Raw genomic sequence first — 18146 nt, forward strand, 5'->3', positions numbered from 1 at the left:
AAAAACACTGCCCAAATTCTGTAAATGCTGTAAATTCATGTAAATCAATTAAAATGACACTGATGGTAAGTGAAAAACGTTTTAGGCCCAGTACTTTTTTTTAATACGTTGGAATTATGGATGATCCACAGGCCTAGGCCTAAAGCAAACTATCATTCACTGTTTCGAAGTTACACCAGTTAGTACTGAATTATATTCCATTCCAGGTGACAGGATTAGTATTTTCTTCGAGGCTGCACCCCGTAAAAAAAGTGTTACTCCTCCTAACGCCTCAGAATCCAGTACCTTAGAATCCACAATATCATGCAGAGCCTCCACTGTGCACTGGATCGTATTTTGGTTGAGACCGAACTTCTCTTTTCTTATTTCTAACATTTTTGATGAGGTAATGAAAAACTTCTCATGAAATATGAAAGAAAATGTAATTCCAAGACGAATTCAACGCTTATTTGATAAGAATTGGCTTTGAAATAGCTGAGATATCCAAAGCAGAGCGATCGTAATAAAAGGTGGGACTCACCTTTTACGATCACGTTGTTTTACTTTGTTTTTGGATGTCTCAGCCATTCCAAAACCGATTTTCATCAAATAACCTTTGAATTCCTCTTAGAATGGTATGCTCTGTACTATTTCATAAGTTGTTTCTTGGTATCTCGCAAAAAGTTAAAAGCCCAATCCTCATCTCCACCAATACTATACCATTAATTTATAGAATGACAAAGAGTTTATGAATGTATGTTATATATATATGCCAAGCGGCATGCAGGGATCAAGTGCGAATGGATCGTTAATTTGCCCTTTCAGGGATACCATTGATAGAGTGCGTCTGCTAAATCTGTACGTGTGTAGTGTGCACGATCCACGATCACATGCACGATTGATGATGCACATGCAGAGCGAAGCCGGTGCCGTTGTTTACAGTATCATTGAGCTAGCTAGCTAGCTGGAGAGTCACTGTGCAGTGCATAGCTAATAGCGGCACGGTGGAGCGAGTTCGCGGCATGCAAGGACTGAACCCGGATCCACTGTTGCTGCTCATAAAGCTGTAGTTTGTGACCAGTAATTGGTGTGTCCATTACCGATTGATTGTAAGCCAGCTGTGCCCTTTTTTGTTGATTGACAAGCGGCATCACCTTCTTCGTGCTGCACACAGGTATGGGACGAAATGTATGTCAATTTTCTCTAGGCCTAACTAAGTTACTTCGATCAGGAAGTCGAGTAAGATCACCCATCCAAATACATGTCAGCAGGTAGAACCCGTAGGGCGGAACGTGCGTATGATGACCCCGTTTGTTTCCGCCGGTATTGTAACTCACGTCCTCGTCGATATTAGGAAAGTAGACGCATGAAGGATGAATGCCCAATAATGGAATATACTCGTAGCTCATTGATCATGAGCTAGCAGTGAGACCATGCGCATGGGTTAAGATCTGCATCTGTGGACCGGCTGCTGCCTTGGCCATACATTTTGAAGAAGGGCTGTGTTCTGTTCGAAAAACATAATTCTCTTTAATAAAATCTTTTGAAGAGGAATTGAATTGAAACTTGAAACTAGCTGAAAGTTCAAACAAGTGCAAAGTGTGGAGTATTGTGAAAAGGTGACTGGGACACTTAAATGGTCAATAGTACTACTATTGTACTAAACTACCACTGTACCACTGCTAGTCTGCAAGTAAGCTTGTTCCTTATCCTGGCTGACTTCCATAAGGTTGTCTTTCCAGCATAAAATATTGCCATTTCATGTATTTAGACCTAGGGCTAGATACCCTGTTAGGTGACATGCCCAGAAAAGTGAAATTGACATGATGCTGTGTAAAATGTGGGGACCATTTCTTATTAGATATCATGAATAATGTTGCATATCATGTAAATAATTTAAACATGATTTTTATTTTTTCAGAATTTATGTTGAATCGCAAATGAGGTGTTTATATTTGAGTTGCATTTACCCATTCATGTACTTTACCCGTATACCACTTTTAGTCCGAAAGTGTATTGTTTTTTCATCTCTTGAAATCGTCGTTATTACTTTTCATTAAATTGTAAATCAAACCTGCATTTGAAGTAGATTGTCAAGAAAAAAAAAATGTGATACTGTATTGGTATCAGTTCATTGAACAAATGAACTCGGATCAGATATCTAATATCAAAGGTCAACTGGGCTAGCATGAAGTGTGTATGTTTGTGTAACGTGTGTTGTTGTGTGTGTGTGTGTGTGTGTGTGTGTGTGTGTATATCAACCCTAGCAATCTTGTGTCCTTGTGTTCCCTCGCCATGTCTTTTGTTAGTCACATTAATATGACAGAAATATGCAAGTTATGCTGAGTCGAGAGGAAGGTGCATTCCAATGTCTTTTGTTAAACATTTCAGTACTTTAGCAATGATTGACAGATGAGTTCATCTCAAGAATATTAATATTGATTGGTTTGGAAGGATATTTTGTGGGCGTTCCCAAGTAATCTGAAGAAAAATAGAAGAAAAAATTGTTCAAAATATATGGAATGTTTCTAGATACTTGTTTTACCGCAAAAGTGATGTTGAGGGTATCATAAATCAACACTAATCAACATGCATTTGGATTTCAGGGCCCCTCTAAGTATGTTGCAAATAGTGGAACAAAATCCCCCAAACTCTGTGCTTGAATGTAGCAATGATTTCTGTGTGTGTGTCTGTCTGTCTGTCTGCCTGTCTGCTTTTCTGTCTATTTGCTGTGCTGGGGAGCAACTGGAGAATGGTAGTTTCCAAATTTGACAGTATTCTAAGCTTCGAATGCCTGTGACTTATGTTTCCATACATTTGTGCTTTGCACTGCAGACAACAACAAGCATGGTGTCCACAAGACAGAAGACATACAACTCGGAAACAGATGGCCACGCTGCGAGGCCAAGTCAGGAATCAACGATGCCGGCGCACACAACCAATCGAACATTCCTGATCATCTTTGTCTCCTTGATCCTGGATCTTCTGGCCTTTACCATGATTCTTCCCCTCTTCCCATCGCTGCTTGATTACTACGGCCAACAGAGTCAGGTACTTTGATGACAAATCAGGCATTTCTGCTTGTCTCTCTCATGTATGAGTGTGTGTCTGTGATGCACCTGGCAAATTAGTTTGCAGATACATCAATTAATGAATGATGGGATAATCTACTTTACCCCTCTGAAAAGGATTTAAATTGCAGTCCCACACCATGTTTGGATTGACTTTGATACGTAGAATATAAACAGATAACCATAATGGCAGAAGTTTCATCATGATAACATGTGAAATACTTTCGTGAAAGGGTTATCAAGCATTGTTAGTTTCACATGTGACCATTGTATGGTTATTGCAACATGACAAACTTTATTGACTTTTCCTTCATGACTTCATGTCATAGAAATTACATTTTTATGAGGCTTTGTGTCAGTCATTGCGAGACTTGTGAAGCCGTGACATTATCACCTCATCTAATTTACATAAGTTGTGTAATAAAGATTTGCAATCCACTCTCCATGATGAGCAGAATTAGATATTAGATTTTCAGATGTTAGCTTGATATAAAAAAAAGATATAAAAATAAGAAAAACAAAAGGGAGAAAAGTTGATATGTGTTCAAATTGTTGTTAATTGAAGATTTAGATCCACTTTCATGTGCTTAAATTTATATTGCTTTCTATTTCTGTATCATGTTTTGCACAGGGAGGCTTGTATTCCACTTTGCAACAGAGCGTGAATCAGTTTAGGGAAGTCCTGCACATCCCCAACATCGAAAAGTACAACTCTGTCTTGTTTGGAGGTAAATATTCTGGATACACATTGCATTATGCATAATTAGCCATGTGTTCGGTTAATCAGGGCTTTACATTGATACTCAGTATTAAACCCAAAATGATGCCCTTTAAACTCCATGTTTGTATACATACAATGTATTAGATCATAGTTTATATTTTAGTTATTGTTGTTTGTATGTGTTGTAGGTACAACTGATCCTTGCATTGACTTGCTTTATTGTAAACTTGCAGTAAAAATGTTAAAGTGGAGTCATGAAGTCTGGCTGTATGAGTGGTCTTGTGTTTTACAAGACTAGCGCATCATATTTGTTAAGTCAAACAATGAGTACAGGAAATATATTTGCAGTTATTGATAAGAATGAGGGATAGGTCCAGAGTTTGCAACCTCAAAGAGTTTCATCTCTTGCTTGTTTCGAAAGGGAAATTTTGAAAGGAAATCTTGACAGGAAGCCATTGTCTGGTTACACACACATGTATCACAAGGCTCTTTTATAACTCCTATCTGTGTATCCTTATATGCCATGATTAGGGCTAATCACACTTCCAGTGAAACAAAATTGTGAAATTAGAAAACTTGGGACATTTGGATGAAACTGTGGCAAACGCCAGCCAAAACATCGGAAATATTTCTGATGGACTTGTTGATTTTTCTAACTTCACGTAAAGTTTGTGCTGTAGCAGTTTGCAAACGAGAAACACCAACCAAAGATAAATTGTGATATTGTGGCATGCATAGCTTCTACTCGCTGTCTGGAATCCTTCCTGAGGTCTTACACCAAACATGCAACAGGCTGCCCAGGCCTTGGATATGTCATAGTCATATTTGCATACAGCAGACTGTTGAGCCGAGTATGCATGCATATTAATATGGCAAAAACTGAGGCTGTTTCTGATTTTGTTGTTGTTGTTGTTACAGGGTAAACTGTAATGATGGACATAGCAGTTATATTTCATATTATTTTATATTTAGTTTTATTTCACTCTTTTTCTCTTTTTCTTTTTTGCAATGAGAATGGCCCCATTGTCAGTGTCAGGCAGTGACACAAGACAGTAAGCTTTTGTGGCTATGCTGGGTCAGGGACAGATAGACATGATAGCTGGTGACCAGGTCTATTTACAGTTGCAGATTTGGTATAGGAAACAATTGTGTAAAACCCTGAGATGACCCTGCCTGCATTTGTGTACACAATGGATAAGAACTGGTAACAATCAGAGCTTGTTGAAGCACTGGTTTTAGTTTTCTGAGTTCTTTGCTCTACTTTGTTAGTGCAGAGAACTGCATGATATGCCAACGTAACAAACCGATGAATTGCATGCTTTTAGAATCAGGGTGATTACACATAACTGTGGCACAAGTACAAATCTGTCTTTCTTGTGTGTGTGTGTGTGTGTGTGTGTGTGTGTGTGTGTATTTGTTTGTTTGTTTGCTTTGTCTTGAAGGCTTGAGAAATTCACTGTAGTAAATAATAAGTATAAGAGAGAGAGAGAGAAAGAGATTGCCTAGATGTGGTATTGGAGTGCACAAATAGAAATAAGAGAAAGAGGATAAAAAAAGACTCCCACATAATTGCTTTAATGTTTGTATTTGTGGGCACATAAGAGATCAGGATTTTCAAACCGACAGTGGTCAAATGACCGTGGGAACCTTTTTTTTCAGAGACCTCATAGCTTTCTGTGATAGTTGGCCTTCTGATGCTTAAACTACCAACACTTTTTGAAATGCTTCTTATGATTTTGCTCAAACAATCTCTGATCAGTTGCTCTCTGATTTCATTGAAGGACACTCTTCTAGATCGTTAATTTCCTGACAGGTTTTTTAACTCTTCAGTGGTGTGTGGTTTGTAGTGTAGTACAAATAGTTCACATCAATGAGGGCATCAGTAAGAATTACCTACACAAGTTACCTTTAGAACAGTCTAAATACACGCGAGGCGATAGGCAAAGGTGTTTGGACCATTTCAAAGGTACGAGTGTTGGTAATTATACTAATGCCTGAACAAAACAATGTGTTTTATTTGCTTTGTAAAATGATCAAGCAGATCAATGTTATTTAATAAATTACCCTCATTGCAAGTGAATAAAACAAAATCTTGCCCTGTCGCTAATGACATGAAAGTGCTAATGTCAAGTCATCATACTTTACTTATGATCAGCCATAAGCAACATTATATATTTGGCTAAATCATAAATGCCTTGTCGCTGGTATGCTCTCAACCAACCATTTGATTAGAGTCTTCTTCATCATTAACAATACCCACTAACAGTGAGTAAGAAGTTATCTTGTCATTTTCAATACGCATTAGATTCTGAACTGCCATGTTACATTTTTTATACCAGGTATTTTCTTGCTTGTATTTTCTCTCTGTGTTGAAACTTGAATCTAAGCCCAGTGTTCATGGTTTTGTTGATTGTTTTGTCTTCCCTGCAGGCATTCTGGGGTCCTTGTTTTCTCTTTTGCAATTCCTGACCAGTCCCATGATAGGTGCTGCGTCCGATGTCTATGGCAGACGGCCAGTCATGCTCATCACAATGGTAAATAATTTCATGATAAATCCATAGATAAATTAATAGATAGGCACAATAGAGACAAAGATATAGATAGATGGATGGATAGATGAACAGATAGATAATTACCAAGTAAAGAAGTAAAGACAACACCTGTTTGATTGTGTTATTATTACTATTATTATTGTTATTATTATCCAAAATATATGACACAATGTATTTCAGCACAAATAATGCACTGTCAGCAGGTGGTATGCCCAAGTTCAATATTATATATTTTTTTTCTTTGTGGAAACTTTGAGAAATCAATGAGAATTCAAATTCTTTGATGGAAGAGAGAGAGAGAATCAGAATGCATGTCCTTGGAAAGGGGTGAGAACTATTGACCCATGCACACTAACTGTGTGTGTTTGAATGGTTTGTTATATTCAGAAAAGAATGTGTAAAGTACAGCTGTTCTTGTTCGGTTTGTAAGAAACAAAAGAAGTTTGCAATATCATATGGTGCAAAATGAATGCAAATGTATGCCTTTTTTGCTGTCTCGATACATCATCATACAAACTTCCCCCTTTTAGATATTCTGTTGTATATCTTATGCCACTATATTCCGTCCCATGATATCGATGCATAAGAATGTGTGTTTGTTTGTTTTTTAATTCACATCTTCTGTGCATCGTCCCTTGTACATTGAATCCATTTTTTGCTCTTGAAGTCATTATAGAAAGAAGAGATTCTAACAGAAAATATATCACAATATGTTAAGGAAACATTGTTAAGTTTCAGAATTCATGTCTTTGGTTTGAGCTACATTGAGATGTTATTCAAAATATGCTAGATGTGAATTTAGTCTGAGAAGTTCATTTGATTATTTGGTTCTGTGGAGAGGAGTGATTATTCTTATCGAAATATATGACACATTTTGGGATGCAAACATTTTGCATGAATAATGTGCAGGCATCACCTGAATTGAGATATGTAGAATTTAAAAACTTTGATACTGGGAAGGCAACCACTCTTGGTTTGAGTGAATTCTTTAAAGTCGTCTGCTCGTGAGCTTGCCTAAACTTGCCTAAGCCGGGTAAGATGTATCTTTCTTTCAGTTTATAAATATATCAGAAAACTGCTGAAACTGTAGGTATCATTTGGCTCACTGTCTACCCATCCCATATTCAAGACTATGTAATGCTTGCACGTGTAGTATTACTAAAGTTGGAGGGGAGAGTTCTCCCTGTTAAAACTTTGGATTTGAAAATGTGTCTCCCACATATGAAACCGATAAGACTTGACTAAAAATGCATCAATGGGATTATTGCAAGTTTGATTAGCTTTGTTTATTTGTTTGTTTTGATGGAGAGATGCATTAACTTTTATTCGATTCCTTGCATTCTGTCATCTGTCTTTGCAGGTGGGCATTGCTTCATCTTACGCACTGTGGGCTGTGTCTCACAACTTTGGCCTGTTTGTTTTGGCGCGGATCGTGGGTGGAATCAGCAAGGGTAATGTCAGTCTCAGCACAACGATCGTCACCGACGTGTCGTCTAGGGAGAGACGTGGAAAGGGGATGGTAAGAGCACAGATCTTGATCAGATTTTTGTTTATATATAGTCGTAAGGGCAATGGGGTCTTGTGATTAAGATTTTTATGTGTATTTGCTTATAGATAAGTGTGTGTATTTGGAAGAAAAAAATCCATACAGCCATGTCCTTTATTTTTTCAGTACACATATCTGGTGTGTGGTGTCACTGACACGACATTTGCTCCTATGACAGTTGCTCCAGTTTTATTTTCTCTAAGGACCAAGGGTTAGGATTGTGATAGGGTTTTTGATTTAGTTTGATATGAGTATTGGGATTAGGGTTAGGGTTATGCTTGTGGGTAGGTTTTATATTTGGTTTAGTGTGCAGATATTTCATTGGAGCAATACCATACACATATTTATATGAACGCTCACACAATATTCTATTCATTCTGTATTTCAACACTGGTTCTTCTGTGAATGGTTACATACAATTTGCAGAAAGAAGCGCTGGTTTGCATTGAAGATGGTGGAAGGAGAATGATTAAAACCCAAAATAATTGATCAACTGAGCTGACAAGCAGAGTTGTATTGTGCTCTCTGTCAAATGTTATAAGTATAAGGAGGTATAAGGAATATGAGGAGTATGACAGACTGACCTGTAAATTTGCTTTTCCAAGAAACAGTGTTTGTCTTCAAGATTGTTATTCATATGACATTATTTCAATTTAAATCACCAAGCTACTGTACACACTACATATTTAGCTATTCTGATTTTTGCAAATTAGGACATCCTAACAGTTTCGCGCGAGTGGTTAGATTTGCAACCTTGTAGTACAGTACTGAATGAAGAAGTGTAATCATGTACGTCACATACATTTCAGGATCAGAGTCAATACTTGTGCATGTCTTTAATTTTGCAAATATCACCAGGCTTGCAAAATTCACGAAAATAAAAACCTCACAAAATATTTGGCGAATGCAGTAATTGTTATGTGAAACTATTGCTTTACAATCTTTGGTCAAACTGTTGTTGAGCAATCTTTTGCTTTACGTGTTATCATCCAGGCCTTGATAGGATTAGCATTCTCTGTGGGTTTCATCGTTGGTCCCATGATCGGAGCCTACTTTGCCCGTGGTGGAGTCTTCTCGGAGGGGTCGTACCTGGCCACGCCTGCTTTGCTAGCCTTGTCATTGGCCATTGCAGATCTTCTCTTTGTATATGCCTTCCTTAGCGAGACACTGCCAGCGGAGAAACGGGTAATGAAATATGCAGAATGGTGACAGTAATGTTGATCCATTGTGGTGACCATACTGCTGCTCCTTTTAAATGGTGTTGCTAGATATTGATGAAATTATTGTTTCCCCCTGCTCTTGTATTTTGTGATCTTCTAGGAGACTGATTTCAAATCATTTTGAGACTTCCTGTAAAGAAATTGAAATACCTTTTACAGTTTATGGATACTACTACAACATCAACTATTAACACTTCCACTATTACAATTACTACTTGTACCTGGTACTTCTGCGTTGATACCTCAACTGACACTACAAATTTTACTTTTATTATCAAAACTACTACTGCTACTACTACCACCACTACTGCTACTACTACTACTACTACTACTACTACTACTACTACTACTACTACTACTACTACTACTACTACTACAATGACGACAATGACTAATACTACCACACTACTACTACTACACTACTACTACCACTATTACTACTACTACTGCTACTACTACTACTACTACTACTACTACTACTACTTCTACTACTTCTACTACTACTACTACTACTTCTGCTGCTGCTTCTACTGCCACAGCTGCTTCTTCTACTACTTCTATCTCTACTACTTCTACTACTACTGCTGCTGCTGCTACTACTACTACTGCTACTACTGCTACTACCACTACTTCTACTAATTCTATTACTACTCCTTCTAGTTATACTGCTGCTCCAAGTTATACCTGTATTGTGTGTGTCAAACATGTATTGTGTTCTCTGCGTCTTTTCAGGTATCATCATTTTTCAATAGCATTCAAGAGACCCAGAATCTAGTCAACCCAGTTAGTCTGTTCCGGTTCTCAGCAGTCAGGAATGCTACTTCCAAAGGTAATTGTTGTAAAACTGATAACAACAAGGCTTCATCTCAATATGATAGTACTTATAAGTCCATTATGTTTACATGTAGCACAAGTTGCAGTAGCACAGTAAGTTATTTACAAGCTTCCTTACAGTATCAGTTACAATTTTGTTAAATCTTTTTATGAAAAATCATTTGCTTATGGTTTGTAAATATTAGACAGTAGCGTAGTTATTATTTTTCTAAGTATTTGTTCTTGCAACTTTTGATATGGTTAATATCACATAAAGACTAGCTACTTAACTGAATGAATAAAAGAATCAGCAGGATCATATGCAATGATGCTGTCTACCATTGTTGGTGAAATGATGTCTTTTTTAAGACAGGTGCCTAGCTCAAATCCCTGACCAAATCAAGAAGACTTTATAGTGAATGGATGTCAACTGAGGCCCAATTTTCTTTTGAATCTCCATCAGAACTGCAGATGTTGCGGCAGATAGGACTGTGCTACTTCATCTACCTCTTCCTGTTCTCTGGACTGGAGTTCACCCTAACTTTCCTGGTTCATATACGATTCCAGTACACCAGGTAACTCTACACAACACAGCTGGTGTGAGTGGTAAATCTAGGATGTATAGAAGGTCTCATATGTTGAAGGAGGACAGTGCAGTCCAACAGAAGTGAAATTAATGTTCTTTATTAAGATTTTGACTTTTGATGTTTTTGGGTGAAATGATGAAATAATCCAGTCAAAATCAGAATGGGATGTGAAACGTAGGAATTCAACATTTCAATCTCATGAACACTTCAAGACAACAAATAGGTACCTGAATGTATTTTAAAATCCCCTTTGAGCACCATGGTACACTGACTAACATATATGATAACATGATAACTTTCTAAATGAATTCTTGTCTTTGCTCAACACCTTGTGGTACCCATTGCTTTGACTTTCTTGATACAGTACTCTCCGCATAATCGGGTAGGCTCAGGCAGAGCGTTTCTTACCCGATTAAGCGGAGTACCCGATTAACAGAAGAACACGTCTCATTCACATTTGACACACAGAATGTGTATGTACATGCATTGTACACTGCACCAAACACCTACACTGTATGCTTAACACGCGTGCTTGCACGGCACATTATACAAACCTTACACTTGCTCAGTCAGGAGCAATAATTTACACTCTTTTTATGGACAAATATGTCTTCATAAAACTTTGTGGTTTGACTATAGACTCCTCGCTAACGTAGAAAATTTGACATTCATGATTTCTTAAAGTGTTGTATCTGTGATAAGATGTGGGTAGAAAGTAGATTTGAAGAAAATTATTTACCCATTTATGCGGAGAGGCAACCCAATTATCAGGTAATTTTGATGTGCATTGGAACTGATTCTGACATTTCTACCCAATTAAACGGAGTACCCGTTTAAGCGATACCCGATTAAACGGAGAGTACTGTATCATTCAAAATCAACATTCCCCAGTGAGGTAACTCTTCTTTCACTGATTTCTTTATATGACTTTGTTTGATTAATTTGTTTGTCTGTTTGTCTATTGCAGCATGCAACAAGGCAAAATGTTTGTCTTCATGGGTCTCATAATGGCAATGGTACAAGGTGAGAACAATTGGCTTCACTCTCTTTCTTGTCCCATGATGTCTGATCATGGGATTTAAGGATTTCCTGGAAATACCTCTTCCTTTGTTGCTGTTTGTCCAGTCAATGGGTTAAAAAAAAAAGAAGGAAAAAAAAAGAGGCATTTGTCAGTCTAATGAGCAGCTGTTGTTGCCTTGGTGACAAACATTGGTGAGACACTGTTCTTCAGAGCTGGTTACAATGCATTTGTGTATCTGTGTACACTGTAGTTTAATCTCTTTCCTTTCAAGTGGTGAAGTGTTGTATTTTTGTTGTTTTGTTTTGCTCTTTTTTTTTTTTGGTAAGAAAAACCAGAGTTTTGAAGGATGTCTTCTCACTACTTTTCAAGACAGCAAGTATGCAAAAAGGAGGACATCTTCTCTATTGTACGCAAGATGTGATTAATGTCAAATACAGAAGACGGGATGAATGGATCTCTCTCTATCTCATTGGAAAACAAAAACAAAGGAGAACAAATATATATTTTATGTGATACGATTTTCAATGCAAAGTTCAAGAATTTTCTATCACTTGATTTATCACATTTTAACTTTTTCCCACAGGTGGTTATGTACGTAGGATAAAGCCAGGAAAAGAAAAAAGGGTTGCTTTGATGGTAAGCACAGAGATTTCATTACATTTTCCATTTTTTTTTTTTTTTTTTTGGGGGGGGGGGGGATTGAATTTTTGTTTTCAATTCAGTCTACTATTTAGAATGATGACAAACTGTGATTTGTACCATGCATTTCCAATTTGATACTGATTGATGTGCCACACATAGTAAAATCATAAAGATTAATAGCTGAAAAGAGATATATGATTTTTGTGTGATTCTTTTTGAAAACCATCTATTTCAAAAAGTTGACACTGAGGGTGATGAGGGGAGTTTCTATGGTGATCAATTCAGTCTTTGTGAGAGGGAAATGATTATGTGTTACAATATACTATCTAATGTAGTGCAAGGCCCAGGGAGAATTGAAAGTTACTGCCTTAGTGTATTCACAAATTTTTCAAACAGGCACATCCTATTTGACCAAAAGTAAGTGTGTTGTACTGAAAGAATTTGCTACTACATCATCCACAAAGAAACGATATCTCTTCTAGTTTTATAGATATATTATATTTTGCTTTGTTTTTTCAGAGTCATATTTAGAGTGATATTGATGTATACACTGTGATCCACTTATGTAGTGTGACATTTAGCAACTGTGCATTCTACCATAATATTCTTACAGGGTATGCTGCTACTGATCCCAGCCTTTGTGGTTATAGCCTTTGCTTCAGGCCCAATGCTGTATTATTTTGGTCTATCACTGTTTTCATTAGGTAAGTATACACTGTGAGGAATTACTATGACACGGAAGTAACTCAAGAGAAACAAAGACCGTTTGATGTGGTTTATACAAAGTAAGCGTAAAGGTAGGGAATCCCATTTGCATGCCTTAAATGAAGAGTTGTATAAATACAGTGGTATGTTGAAGAGAGTATCATTTTAGAAACTCCCATAAAGTATTGAAAGTGGAAGGTAACATTTAGTACACTTTTATTGACCGTTAGATTTTGAATTGAATTTTTTTCGGGGCTCACCGTAAATTCCAGTACATTACTAGGCTACCTTTGCAGACCCGTGCACTGCATGTGTGTCCATCATGTATATTTTGTGAAGAAAGTTCATCAAAACTTACAAACATTTCTATATACATTCTTGCCACACACTCTATATGTTATTACATCAGCTCTTATACTTTTAGATTTGTGTTTATAGATAAAAAGTACAGAAGACTGCAACAAAAAGGCTTAAGTGTGGCTGACACACAGAACTACTGAGTAGTTGAGTTTTGTGCATTATTCAAATTGTAGATAACTGTTGACTTCCAAATTTCTCAGCAGTGGCCTAAACAAGTCCCCTGAGGTTCATATTTAATGTTTTGCTGCATTTTGGGAGGTCTGTAAAAGGTATCCCCTACCTTTAAAATAGAGATCAGGAATGCTGTTTCATAACTGAATTGTAAATTAAAGGTCCTATTTACCTTTGGGAGCAGTGATTTAAAAAATTGTTTCAAGATATCACATTTGATGCATATGTGTAGGTCTGTTGTATCATAAAACATCCTACCATTAAAAAAAAATTTGCAATAAAGCCTAAAATATAAGGAGATATCAGTCAGTCCAATTTTATTTTTGCCTCATGCAGTGTCTGTGAACTGTCCTCAAATTAAATAAATAAATAAATAAATGAATAAATAAATAAATAAAATAAATAAATAAATAAATTCCATCATTTATTAAAATCCCATGATGAGGGTGCCTAGGGTCTTGCTCAGGTCATTGTTTCAGCGTGAGCAGTTTAGAGATTCAAGAGCTTCTCTTGCTACTAAATGAGGTTTTCTGGCCATGTGTGAACGTGGGCAAATACGATCTATTTTGCATGACGATAAAAAAAAAAATATGTTTTGTGTGTGTATGTGTGAAAGGGCCCAAGGAAATTGGTTACAGAATGTCAGTGCCTTTTTCTCTGCCTAGTTTTTTGATATTTAAGCGTAAGACAAATGTCATAAATGGTTGCAACGTTTATCATGATTGAGATTTAAAAGATTATTTTGCCTTTTTGTTTCATATTTTTCCTAAACTCAGCATCTGGGAGTGTAGTGCCTTGCATGACAACAATAGTCACGATGTTCGGTGAGTATTATACAACACGTAAAAAGATTCTAGATATCTGATTGGTCCATTGCTCATCACGTGACGTGCCGTTAAGTTCCACTGGAAACTTTAGGCGTTTGAGGCGTGTAATTTTGTGTGAGCAAAAATGAATGTACAGTAGTGCACGGCTGACGTCACCAGTTTACATTGACCCCCTCCCCCCCCCCCCCTTGACATTTTCCACAACCATTCCACCACACTAAATTTTTTGATGGTGCCGCTTGTGACTTAAAACTTGCAAGTCTTGCAGATCTTATGACACCAATTTTGTGAAAATTGGGCATATCATTAGGATGCTGCACAACCTTTTACACATGCTCGTCAGACCGAAAATAGTTGAAAAAGATGATTTTGTGTACCAAGATATGAATATTTTCTCTGTCATTGGCTAAAATCAATTCACTTTAGTATAAATATGCTTGAAAAATGTTCTGTTATAAATTTTACAAAAAAATAACAAAAAGAAAATGTAAAAAAACAGGGAAATACATAGGAAATTTATAAAACGATAGAATACATAGGAAATTAGTTTTGATGCCAGATTTTTTTTTTCTCAAGTACATTGTTAGGAGTGCTACGAAGAATATTTGCACCATAAATTAGGATTCTAGGAGCTTTATTTTCTGATGGCGGGTGATTCACCCCTCAGGCCATAGAATAGCCAAGAAAAGCATGGCCTGAAATAACTGTATCGAAATACGTCAGAATCTATCTCCTAAAGTGTTTGACTGAACCCCAAAAGTCAGTTACGTTTCAAAATTTTCACAAAATACCACTATCTGGATCTATCTCTCTTGAAAGATGAGAATGGAGAAAGTTGATAGATTGATTGATTGATTGATTGATTGATTGATTGATTGATTGATTGATTGATTGACTGACTGACTGACTGACTGACTGATTGATTGATTGATTGATTGATTGATTGATTGATTGATTGATCAATTGATCGACTGACTGACTGACTGACTGATTGATTGATTGATTGATTGATTGATTGATTGATTATTTGATTATTGTTCACTCTGGAAATTTGTCGTTCATTGGATATCACAAGAATACAAACATTAGATACATTACAGGTACACCACAGACAAATCACAGAATGTGATTGAAACTAACACATATTAAATAATATATACACCATTACAACATAATACATTAACTCGACATTTACAACTATACAAAACTATTAATATATATCACTTTTATACAGTTATTTAACTCATGAATATGTTCATTAATATCATTTCCTGCATTATCATTATACACCAAACAATATAACATGCCAAAGTATATTCGCTGAATCATCTTGGTTGTGTAGCTCACTGTGTCAGCTCTGTGTTGTTCTGACAGGCTCTGAGGACCAGAAAGGGACCATTATGGGTATTTTCAGGTCGCTAGGGGCCCTGTCTAGGGCCATAGGACCAGCTGTGGCATCAGCAGGTAGGCTCGCAGAAAATATCTTCTATGTTGTCATGGTAACTGATCGTCGGATATGATTTCACAGGCATCATACATTAATAATAGTAATAATAATAATAAGGTCTTATTTACCCAGGGCAGTGCCGTATATAAAGAGAGTCTGGCCGACTCGGTTTTTGGCTTATGTGTTTTGAAGCCTGTGATTGGTCAAAAGCTGGTCCCGTGATCTACAGGCACCATGTCGTTACTGAAGTGCGCTCATACGCAGTGCCCATTGTTATCTACCCCTTATTTGGCTTGGTTATTTTGTTACGTCTGGGCGTAAACGCTAATCCTGTTACGCGTAGTACACGCGGTAACGACATGGCGTCCAAATTAGCAGTTGGCCAGACTCTCTTTATATACGGCACTGACCCAGGGTAGCCTCTTCAGTGTTGCCACTGTTCTACCAGAGGGCCCTGCTATTATTATTACCCTAGCGTTGCCAGGTCCCCATTTATACACCTGGGTCGAGAGGGACACAGTGGGTAAAACATCTTGTCCAATGACGAAAGCACTGGGCGGGATTCGAACTCGGGTCCTCCGATTGGGAGTCGGGAGTCTTCTCCGCTATACCACTGTACTGATAACTGTGACTTCCTGTGACATTTTTGTTGGACTTGCTAAAAAAAGAGAGAGAATGAGAAAGATAGCTTCTACTTGTCCTTCCAATGTTCTTGAAAAAACCTTCAGTGTCATTTACTGCCATTTTAACTGTCCATGAGTTATATTTCTACACTTTTATAAAAACATGTGGCAGAGTACCAGTAATTGCATCTGGGTTGTTTGTTTGTTGAGTACTTGTTGTTGTTGTTGTTTTGTTTGTGTGTGTGTGTATGTGTATGTGTGTGACCCTGTGTCAATGGTATGTTCAGATGACTCTATATAATCATTGCAGCACAAGTTCCATATTCAATCAAAATCCCCTTACCTGAAATGCTTGGTTTCAATGATGTTATTTCCAGAGTTGATGAATACTAATGCGCATTATCACTGCTTTCTGTACACTTGTGAAATCTGGGTAAAGTTTGGTTTTGTATGTAAAGAAAAAAAAATAGAACTTGTGGTGCTATATAATACACGGGAAGTATCCATGCTCTGCACATTCTTGCTTTTATGTATGTGTTTGGTGTGTTGCAAACTTGTTTCTGCATAGTCCCTTCTACTTTATTCTGTGTCCCTTCCAGTTTACTGGGGTGCTGGTGCAGCTGTCTGCTACATCTGGGGGGCTCTCCTCATGGTGTTTCCCCTCTTCATCCTCAGTCGTGTCGTCCCAGAGAAGGTGGAATAGTTTGTAGAGAACCTGAAAAGAGCCGCAGAGAATAGAACATGAAGGGAGTAATTTGCGGGGCCATGAGAACACACCGGCAATCCTATCAGGATGAGTACCTACACTGAGAGCTGTCCTGAAATACCTACATTAATTGTAGAATCTTGTGAAACTTTGACAGCCGTGCAAAAAAATGGGACGCCTGTGCAGTATTGATCTTGCGAAGGGATTCACAATATAGTTGTTGTTGGTGTTTGCTCAAAATTTAAATTTCTCTGCATGTGAAATGTATCAGTTCTTCTTATTCCCAGGTGCTTAAAAGCACCAGGCATTGCCTAGAAATGACTAAAAAGTTCTATGAAATATTTTGAGTTATGATTGAATTAAGATGGTAGAGTGTGAAACTCTGCAGAGAACTAAATACTGGAAAAAAAATATATATATATATATATTCTTGAAGATGAGTACAAACCTGTGATATTCAGAAATCGCATGCCACAAGTATATATTTGGCTGATAATACACAAAATATTATGAAGACAGGTTGTCAGAATGGGAAGTTTCAACATCAGTCCTGGCAACTAGACCAGTGTACTGTAAAAGTGGATATTTTCGCGCGACTAATTTTTCGCGCTTGGCCGTGTAAGAAGAGTTTCGCATGATTTTAATTCCGCGGAATCAAGACATCAAGTACTGGAACATACGGCACGCAAAAATATTTGTGTGCTTTTATTTTCGCGGTAGCTTCTGGTTGCGCGAAATGCGCGAAAATTTCAACACCGCGAAAATTTCCACTTTTACAGTATTCCAAAGAGTTAGTGCTGATATGGAGAAGTATACACCAGAGTACTTAAAAACCATGGAGTTTTGTGAAGTTCAATGAATGCTTGCTTAAGATGCCATGATATTCACCAGACTGTTCCTTCTGGGGATGTACATGTTTGCCATGTGGAATCAGCAGAGTAACTGCCAAATTACAGGCTATGTTGTGCTTGTCTGAATTGATAACCACCTCCCTGAGCAGGGTCTCTCAGGCCACATTTTGCTTCCATTACAAAGCTTGTCATGCTTTGCAGAAGTGTAATGCACTGAGATGTAATTGTAGGAAAGGGTGTCGATAATGATTTTGACATCTTTTCAGAGAGCACAAAATATGTACAGCAAAGTGCATCACGAGAA

The 18146-nt window shown here is 37.3% G+C and overlaps 1 protein-coding gene across 1 annotated transcript; it reads left to right on the forward strand.

Moving 5' to 3' along the window:
- The first annotated feature begins 1035 nt into the window (after positions 1-1035).
- LOC139731547 (major facilitator superfamily domain-containing protein 10-like) lies at positions 1036-18146 on the forward strand. Its single transcript, XM_071642432.1, has 14 exons — positions 1036-1153; positions 2815-3030; positions 3682-3778; positions 6202-6305; positions 7684-7842; positions 8863-9054; positions 9822-9918; positions 10366-10477; positions 11457-11512; positions 12094-12146; positions 12766-12856; positions 14165-14212; positions 15590-15679; positions 16885-18146. The coding sequence occupies exons 2-14, from the start codon at positions 2827-2829 to the stop codon at positions 16986-16988; spliced, it is 1407 nt and encodes a 468-aa protein (XP_071498533.1). The 5' UTR covers positions 1036-1153; positions 2815-2826; the 3' UTR covers positions 16989-18146.

The sequence above is a fragment of the Diadema antillarum genome, unplaced genomic scaffold, assembly GCF_040938485.1.
Source record: "Diadema antillarum isolate AM-2024a unplaced genomic scaffold, OU_Dant_1.0 seq00000378_RagTag, whole genome shotgun sequence".
Classification (NCBI taxonomy): Eukaryota; Metazoa; Echinodermata; class Echinoidea; order Diadematoida; family Diadematidae; genus Diadema; species Diadema antillarum.